Below are 9,411 nucleotides of genomic sequence, written 5' to 3' on the forward strand. Positions count from 1 at the left end.
AGTAAATTTAGGCAGAAAAAGTTTAGGTTGACTCTCATTGTGAAATATGTGATTTATTTCCTAAAATTAACTAATGTTGTAATTTTTTCTAGGATATTCACTTCTTTCTATACTAAAAACTTCATTGTTTTAATTTACTCAATATTTATTAAATAACTTATTTATGAACTTTTTGGATATATGGCAGGGGCTGATTCTTTTTGAAATAAGGCTAAACATGGGCCAGGCACTGACCAGTTAGGACAAATACTCTACTCATTTGAAATGAGGACCAAAGGTTAAACCACTTGCCTTATTGATTCCAAAACCACAGTCAAATATAAAAATCTTAACTGCCAAGCTAAATGCTCTTTCTACAAGCCCATAGTCCCTAAATTATGTTTAATTTTCCATTACAAAAAATGTTTCATATTATTTTCATGATACTTTTTTTCACTTTTTAATAAAATGCTAATTGTTTTAAAGATAATAAATGCTAATTTAATGAACACGAATTGATTTCTTTATTTGAACATTTTATTTTAGAAGTGAGTCTACACAGATACAGAGAACATTTTGATGGTTGCCAGATGGGAAGGGGGGGTTGGAAGCTGGGTGAAATAGGTGAAGGAATTTAAAATGTACAAATTGTTACAAAACAGTCACAAGGATGTAAATTACAGCATAGGGAGTATAGTCAATAACATTGTAACAAGTATATACGTGTTCAGATGGGTACTAGATTTTTTGGAGATCACTTCGTAAGTTACATAAATGTCTAATTAGGGGGTTGTACATGTGAAACTAATATAATATTCTATGTCAACTGTAATTTAAAAATTAAAAAAATAAATAAAAGTACGTCTAATACAATCGTTTATTTGGGGGTATAAATAAAAACTGAGGATCTCTTCTCTTCTCGTGGCAGTTAAACTCAAACTAGAAATGTACTATAGTGAGCTACTTGTTTATAAAAATAGATTGCATGAAACTCTTTGTATTAAGGTACCTTATAACAGACGAAGCACATTTCAGAAATAACTTTAAGAAGAGGAGGAAGAGGCCAGAGAGCTAACAAAATTTCTCTTGCCAAATGACATGCTATGTTTAACCTCAGGAACTACAGTTCCAAAGCATTTAAATACACAGTCAGAGGCAATAGAAAAGATTTCTGGGTATCCCCTAAGAGAAAACACATGATATGTAAGGAAACAGCATACTGGAACCTTACTAATGCTATATGCTATATAAACATAATACTCAGCTATGAAATTTCACAGAAGAAAAAAGTTCAAACATTTAATACTGGGACTACACATATTATGTACTAAATCTGTTTGACATTCTTTAACATAATCCTACTTATATACTTTAATACCAATAATTACAAGTCTCCACAGGCTTCTTTTTTTAAAAATCACCTTTTAATCAAGAAATTAAATTAAGTCTAATTTTTTTAAACTTCATGTCAAAACATCTATTTGATATCTCTTGAAAAATGTTCAAAACACAAAGATCACAGGATATTCCTAAAAGCAATGCTCTATAACACCTTCTAATTCACAGCATTCTTTTCTAAAATGTTAAGTACTATACTTTTTGTACTTTATAGAAAGAAAAAAAAAAGAAACTAAGATTAACCTGTTTTCTCTGAATAGATCTTATCCAAAACATCTTTTAACAGGATAGGAACTTAAAAATTAACTGGGACAGCGATTCCCCCAATTTATGGGTTGGAATGGTTTACTCATTTTTGCCAGACTAGATTAGAGAGGAAAAGTTTTTCAGTCTCAGAAATATTCCTTAACACATTCATATACAGTATCAGACAAGAAAGCTGTTTTTCCTAAATTACACATTTCTTTTTTTAATTTTGACTTCCTGGAATTCAGATTGTCATTATAAATAACAACTTCATTGAGTGTGCTTTCTTGTCTAGTTAAAAAAAAAAAGTTTGGGTAAAAACATCCATCCTGCAATCACTGTTACAACTAAAAAGTCGATCTACTTCCTAAGTACTGAGCAGAGCACAAGATTGCTCTTTATTTACTGCTCCACCACACTTGTCATTTTCACCTGTACACGATTTTATATTTGCAAACACAGAATACTTTCCCATCCCACTCATTATTTAAAACCCACAGAAAGCATTAGTCAACATTTAAGACAAATAGGTTCACAAAGCTACTTAAAAATGTTTACAAACATAGAATGAGTTAAAAGATGAATTCTATTCAGTTCTAAGTATACATGTGAGTTAACATGTCCAAACACTTTTCTGTAATGGAATGATAATCAAATGAATGTACTCAAAATAGCAGACACGGAATCCAAAATCCAACACACAAGATTAGATCAGCTGTTCCCCAATCTACTAAATAAGATTAGGTCAAATGATTTCTAAACCTCTTTCAATTCTAACTTTTCTTGTATAATGGAATCAAATACCAGTTACCTCTAGTTTTATATTTGGCCTTGAAAGTTAATGTTTTTAACCTCTCAATAACGATTAAAATTTTATTTCAACTATCTCAGCAAAGAAATTATATCCTACACTTTTATGAAATGTATCCTAAAATCTCCTTTGGTAACTTTAGTGGATTGAAGTGTCCCACAAAAAGACATGTCTGCTTGGAACCTGTAAATGTGATCGTATTTGGAAAAAGGGTCTCCGTTGGTATAACTGAATTAATACTGTCATCATGAGACCATCGACATTGTCCCTGTAAGATAAAGAAGAGAAGACCGTTGGGAAAGCCATGTCAAGATAAGGGCAGAGAGACTGCAGTGACGCATCTATAACCGAGGCAGCAAGGACTGCAGAGAGCCACCGAAAGCCAGGAGAGAGGCAGGGGAGTGGTTCTCCCATCCTCCAGACGGAACCGAGACTGCCGACACCATAATTTGAGATTTATGGCCTCCAGAACTGTGAGATATATTTTTAAGCCACCAAGTTTGTTGTCATTTGTTATGGCAACTACAGAAAACTAGTACAGTAACATATGTCAAAAAGAAAACCCCTTTTTAAAGGTATTATCATTAACACAATTTATCTGTGGCCATCACATAGTTCACATTAGAAATTAGGGAAAGAGCTTCATCACTCCTAGATTTTTAACCAAAACCAGTAACTTAAATCATAGGTAGACAAAGATGAGCTTGGAATTTCTAACACTTACTATCGATGTGAGTCTATTTTGCCTTATGATTAAAATTATATTTACTGAAATGTTAAGCAATTTTTCAATCAAAAATATTAGCTGATCATTTGCAAAGTTTTCAAATATTCTGTCTACTATTGCTTTTTGGGAATTAATATATAAGTTCCAGTATTACAATGCATGCCCAATTTTCTTAAACTTGTATCTATAAAAAGTTCCCAAGCTTTTTGAGTGGCCAGCAGTACAAAAGTGATATGATGAGATAATTGTAAACAATTTTATTTTCCCAGTATTGCTCAGGCTTATGGAGCAAGTCTTAAATGTTTCTAAGTTTTTTACCACTTAACTCCCTTGGATTTGTTATATATGTTTAAAACACATATAGCCGATGTTTAAAAATAAAACATCTAGTGATCTGAGGATCACCACTGTGCCTAAAAGTTCATAATTTTCACCTGTTCAGTTGCTCATGTGGAAATGTGGAAATCTATTTTAGAGTTCAAGATATCTGTGATATTACCACATAAACCTCTGAGTGTCCTGACTATTTGGCCACTGAAAAGTCTTGTTCAGAAAGATATAAAAAGTTATGAAATTAACAACTGCATAGCAACCTAGTTCACAAACAAGTCTAGATATTGGGGGCAGAGGTATGTTAAGCCTATAAATAACATAAGGTAAAATAAAGTAACGAAATTCTAGCAGTTTCTGAGGTACTATAACAGCAAATAAGCATATGAAAAACATTAAATTCCAGAAAACGGACTTTGACTTCAATGAGTCAGTTATACTCCAACCAGCAAATATATAGACAGGAACTAGCAAATATTTCACAATTTCATATCTTTGAATAACTCTTCTCCACACATAGAATGTATAATGCCTGTTATCTGCTAATAAGTATTTGTGAACGTAAGTGAATTTCCAAACTAAAAATACAGAGACTACAGTGAGCACAAAAAACTGAATTCTACGTTTCCAAACTAAGCAAAGAAAAGCTTTCACTTTGCTAGGAGACAGTAGGTGAGGGAAGGAAAAAAAGAGAGTGAAAGAGAAAAAATAGAAGAGCTGGGGGAAGTGCAGACAGACTTCATGACTGCTCCGATCGCCAACAACAATCCCCCCATTCACTACCACGAAAGCACCAAACAGAAACAGGAGAAGGATGTATGGCCAAGTCAAGAGGAGAAGCATACTCAAGTTCTTAAAGGACATGGAATAAACCAAAAGAAACTGAAGAATTTTCCTGAATTCTGAAAACGGTCCCTTGATTGGGGGAAGCCTCTCTTCCTTCTTCTTTTGCAGCTCAGTTTTCCAAGCTTCAGTTAACTTTTGTGCGATGATGTTTCCTGCGCAGAAGACAGCCCAGACAATATTTGTCTGACGAAACATGAAGCCACAAAATCCAAGCAACGCTGACGTTTTATGATTCCCATAAAGACACATCAAATAGGCAAAAAGAGTGAAAAACATGGATCCTGCTTCTGTATAGTAGAGGAAGTTAAAGAAATAGAGTGTAGGAAATACTGCGAGGGTTAATGTTGACAAGATCCTCTGGGCACTTGAGCCAGCCTAGGAGGAAGAGAAATCACAGTTAAACTTATTTTCATGATAAAACAAATACGCTTTTTCTGTGGAGATAATGAAGAGACGTCTTAAAAAATACAAAACCACATGAGTCATACTGAAATAAAATTATTCAAGATTATTTCTGGCTAGGCAAAGACACAATAAACATTTAAATAAGTTTTTATTGATTTTTAGAAAGAGAGGAAGGGAGAAGGGAGAGAGAGATAGAAAACTGATGAGAGAGAAACTTCAGTAGGTTGCCTCTCATATGTGCACTGACTGGGAATCGAACCTGTAGTCTTGCAGTGCAGGGGACAATGCTCCAACCAACTGACCAACTAGGCCACCTGGTCAGGGCCTTCATTTACTCTAAATCACAAAATCAAATCATGCCATTGCCTTGATTAAAATTAAGGGCTGTCCATCACCTATTCAAGTTCAAAATCCTTTCCATGACTTTTAAGGACATTGAAAACTTCACCCCACCTACTTCTCCAGCCTCACAGGTCCATACTGTTATAATTCTCTAATTCCAAACACCAACTCCCTGCATCTGTCGCTCATGCTCCTCCTGCCAGGATTTACTCCCCACCCTAAAGCCCTATCTGTGCATCAAGATTCAGCTTAGGTAGCGTCTTCTCTCTGGAGCCTTACCCAGTGCCACCACACCCCTCTCTCCCAGGGCTGCAGTAAGTCTCACTCCTTCTCTGTATCTGAAGAGTGTCTTACACCTATCCCCCGCTCATAACTTACACAACTGAAATAATCCCCTTAAGTTAAAATTAACTGTTGTAATTAATATTTATTGAGTCCTTAACATTACATCAGGCACTATTCTAAGCATCTTCCACTATTAATCTCCTTTACTCTTCATAACAGTCATATCAGGTAGATTGTGTATTGTTCCCATTTGACAGATTAAGACTTGGAGTCACTGAGGGGTAACCTGCCTCAATTAGCATAATTAGTAAGTGGACAGAATTCAAACCCAGGCATTTTACCCCCAGGGCCTACATTAAGTCACATAAAAATTCCTCAGGTAGCCCTGACCGGTTTGGCTCAGTGGATAGAGCGTCGGCCTGCGGACTGAAGGGTCCCAGGTTCGATACCCGTCAAGGGCATGTACCTTGGTTTCGGGCACTTCTCCAGTAGCGGGTGTGCAGGAGGCAGCTGATTGATGTTTCTCTCATCGATGTTTCTAACTCTCTATCCCTCTCACTTCCTCTCTGTAAAAAATCAATAAAATATAATTTTTAAAAAATTCCTCAGGTGAAGTCTGTTTCTCCTAATGAAAATACAGCTTTCTTAGGAAAATTATCACCTCATTTACCTCTGCAGTTTCAATGTTAAGCACATGGAGTAAGTTCAGTAAATAGTAACTGAAATGGTTTGATTGGTGAAAAAAAATATTTACTTTAGATTTTATAAGTAAACTAGAGGCCCGTTGCATGAATATTCATGCACTCGAGGTGGGTGGGGAAGGGTCCCTCAGCCCAGCCTGTGCCCTCTCACAGTCTGGGACCCCTCGGGGATACCCACCTGCCAGCTTAGGCCTGCTCCCTAGGGATCAGGCCTAACCTGGCAGTGAGACATCCCTCTGGCAGCCCAGGAGCCCTGGGGGGATATCCAGCTGACAGCTTAGGCCTAAGCCATAGCCGGACAGCCTTAGCGCTGCCTCAAGGGCAAGAGAGGCTCCTGCCACCGCCGCTGTGCTCGCAGCCCTCAGCCTGACTTGTGGCTGAATGGCGCTCCCCTTGTGGGAGGGCAAGTACCACCAGGGGGCAGCTCCTGCGTTGAGTGCCTGCCCCTGTTAGTCAGTGCGCATCATAGCGACCGGTCATGCCCGGTCATTCCGTTAGGGTCAATTTGCAATATTACCCTTTTATTATATAGGGTAAGTTATTAAAATATTTTAATATAACCTTATTCTAAAATGGAGGTAGGGGAGGTCTTACTTTATCTTTACAAAATATACACAAATACTAAGTGCTAAAGACATTTTCCACCAAATCTCATAAAACCAATTCATCATAACGGTGATGCTGAGGGCATATAAACTTAGAGTAAAACATTTTGAAAACATACCTTGTGTCTGGGTTGCACCTTGCGGAAAAGCAGATACAGTAAATAGAAGTTGCCAACGCTGAAGAGCAGATTCACAAATCTGAGCATTCCAATGGAGCAGACAACATGTTCCGACCATCCGAAGATCCAGCGGGCAGGCTTGACCACCCCGACCGACAGCAGGTAGAGGCCAGGCAACGTGGTAATCATGGGGTCCCACTGCAAAAGGAAAGGCCGCCCATGAAGCAGAAGCGAGAGGATGACCACAAAGATGTCAGGCTCGAAAGCAACTTTACCAACAAGAAGGCATGTTTAGAAGTTATCCCGTGACACAATCACGAAGTCCTCAGCAGAGCAGATGTGCTGCTTACACTCTGCCCCTGCCCCGGCTGTGTGACTGTGAAGCTGTCACCAACCAGTGGACAACAACTTAAAATCAGGGTCTGCTTTTCAGAAAGACCCGCTTACTCTTCGAAAAGCCCCTATGGTGGTGACTAAATCGCAAATGCTGCAGTGTTTAAGTGTGGAAACATCAGCTGGAACTCTGATGAGTTTGGAGGGAAAGAAGTGTGTTTGTTTGTTTTTTAAATATATTTTTATTGATTTCAGAAAGGAAGGGAGAGAGAGATACAAACATCAATGAGAGAGAATCACTGATTGGCTGCCTCCTGCACGCCCCACCCTGGGGACTGAGCCCGCAACCTGGAATGTGCCCTTGACCGGAATCGAACCTGGGACCCTTCGGTCTGCAGGCCGACGCTCTACCCACTGAGCCACACCAGCCAGGGCCAGAAGTGATTCAAGAGACTGAACCGCGGCCTCCATAACGAAAGCTAACTAACGTGCATTGCGCTACACCCTCCGTAGCGGACCCTGCAACACGCCACAGTCCTGTCGTTTTCATATAAGTAACCCGAAACTCGGACATTCACAAGGCCACACAACTGGTACATAAACTCCAAGATTTAAAGCCAGGCCTTTCTCTAACCAGACTTCGTGTTTCTAACCACCGCCCTACACGGTCTCAGCAGCTGCGGGCGAATGACACGCCCACAGCGCGTCCTCCCCGAACAGCCTGTGAGCGGAACACATAACGGGACACATAAGGAAACCCACCGTCGCTCGGTCCATTGCCATCAACAAGGGGCAAGTTCCTGCCCCATCGGGGAAGCTGCGGGCGCAAGGAAGCGGTTCCAGGGCCTGCAGCGCTTTATTCTTGCATCTCTATTATGTGTTTACAGTCAATTATGCACTCAAACAGGATGCCACTCCGCTGGCTGCCACTAACCTGACCCAGTTAACAACAGAGCCTCCACCCCGAACACCGAGGATGGAACTAAGGCAACTCGAGGCTGCTCGGCGGCGGGCGATCCCCGCTCCCCGCCCGTCCCCGTCCCCGTCCCACCCCCAAACCTCGGCGAGGCGCTGGCCGGCGCGCGAGAAAGTGAAGTTTCCTGCCCTTTCCGGGGAGCCGCCCTGGGACCAGGGCGGAGAGCGGAGGTAACGGGGCTCCGCGTCGGCTCCTGTCATGACCCTGCTTCCCAGGAGGCAGATCTGCGGTCCATGCATCACTTAGCGAACAGGTCGCAGCTTTCAGAGGCAGGAACACGGGTTACACAGTTCCCTTCCCGTTGGAGGCTGGGAGGCCGGGGCGGGGGGTTCGGATCGGGGTGGGACAGACGGCGCGGGGCTGCCCCGGGCCGGCAGGGGCGGGTTCGGGCGGGGACCCCACCTGCGAGAGGGAGAAGCGGCCCTCGCAGTAGCGCTGCGCCTGCGGCAGGTGGAAGATCTCGTCCATGTAGGGCTCCCGGAGCGCCCGGCTGAAGGCGGAGAAGAGCAGGCAGGACACTAAGAAGGTGCAGCTCAGGGCCGCCGAGAAGTAGTAGCCCTCCAGCGGCGCCGTCCCCGCCCCCATGGCCGCCGCCCCAGGACGCAGCCCTGCGAAAGCTGGGCCGGCTTTCCGCGCCTGGAGAGACGAGCTGGAAACTCGGGATCGAAATGGGCGCGCAAGGCGGGACTGGCCGGAGGGGACTGAACTTAGCCGGAAAGCAAAGGATGCTGGGAGGGAGCGGACGCTGAGCTTCCGGAAAACACCCGGTCATTGTTTCCGGAGTGAAGAATTTAAGTAACGGACCCGGGCTGTTGGCCTGTCAATCACGTCGAGCGGGGCTCGCTGAGTGGTCAGAGCCGCCAGGAGGGGCGGGTCCGGGGCGTCAGGCTTTGAAAGGCAAGAAGCTGCTTTCCCTAGGAGTCAGTCCGGCTTGTTTTTCCTGGTCGTTCCCATTTCTCACCAGGAGGGGGAGTCAATTCTCCACGTTTGCAATCCCAAGTGCTAAAAATTTGCTCATTCCCCTTCACCCCTCTTCCCAGTTTTTTCCTGTATTCTCTTAAATAATCTGAATGATTAAAACTTGCAATTCCAAGGCACTTTATTTCATCAACTCTGGAGAATGGGAGGGGAACGTAGGTTGTGGAAGCCAATCTGAGGGTCTGGAGTGACCATTCACTGCTGAATGAACTTCACTAATTAGAGGATTGTTTCAGTTAAAAGAGATCTTTCAAAAGATCCATACTTTCAAAGGGGATGAGTTAAATCTGCATTCACAGTACACTCTGGCAGCCAGGTTACAGTACTCTA

General features: G+C 42.0%; 1 protein-coding gene across 2 annotated transcripts; it reads right to left on the reverse strand.

Annotated features, from left to right (window-relative positions):
- Positions 1 to 507: 507 nt before the first annotated feature.
- Positions 508 to 8,785, reverse strand: ALG10 (ALG10 alpha-1,2-glucosyltransferase). Of its 2 annotated transcripts, XM_070410451.1 has the most exons (4): positions 8,506 to 8,785; positions 6,795 to 6,992; positions 5,836 to 5,935; positions 4,550 to 4,712 (listed from the first exon to the last, which is right to left on the reverse strand). In XM_070410451.1, exons 1-4 carry the CDS (start codon positions 8,686 to 8,688, stop codon positions 4,642 to 4,644), a joined length of 552 nt encoding a protein of 183 aa, XP_070266552.1. In that variant the 5' UTR covers positions 8,689 to 8,785; the 3' UTR covers positions 4,550 to 4,641. The 2 variants fall into 2 exon arrangements, with proteins under 2 accessions (XP_070266551.1, XP_070266552.1); XM_070410450.1 differs by lacking the exon at positions 5,836 to 5,935 and having other exon boundaries at positions 508 to 4,712.
- Positions 8,786 to 9,411: the final 626 nt, after the last annotated feature.

The sequence above is a fragment of the Myotis yumanensis genome, unplaced genomic scaffold (genome assembly GCF_028538775.1).
Source record: "Myotis yumanensis isolate MYYU_CA2020_CCGP unplaced genomic scaffold, mMyoYum1.0.hap1 SCAF_3, whole genome shotgun sequence".
NCBI lineage: Eukaryota > Metazoa > Chordata > Mammalia > Chiroptera > Vespertilionidae > Myotis > Myotis yumanensis.

What these genes read in the sequence shown, in the direction of transcription:
- ALG10 (XM_070410450.1), bottom strand. Translation starts at nt 8,688, where the DNA reads ATGGGGGCGGGGACGGCGCCGCTGGAGGGCTACTACTTCTCGGCGGCC. An exon ending in GCCGCTTCTCCCTCTCGCAG is followed by an intron (nt 6,993 to 8,505) that starts GTGGGGTCCCCG and finishes TTCCTTTTGCAG; the next exon opens with TGGGACCCCATGATTACCAC. An exon ending in AGGTGCAACCCAGACACAAG is followed by an intron (nt 4,713 to 6,794) that starts GTATGTTTTCAA and finishes TCTTCCTCCTAG; the next exon opens with GCTGGCTCAAGTGCCCAGAG.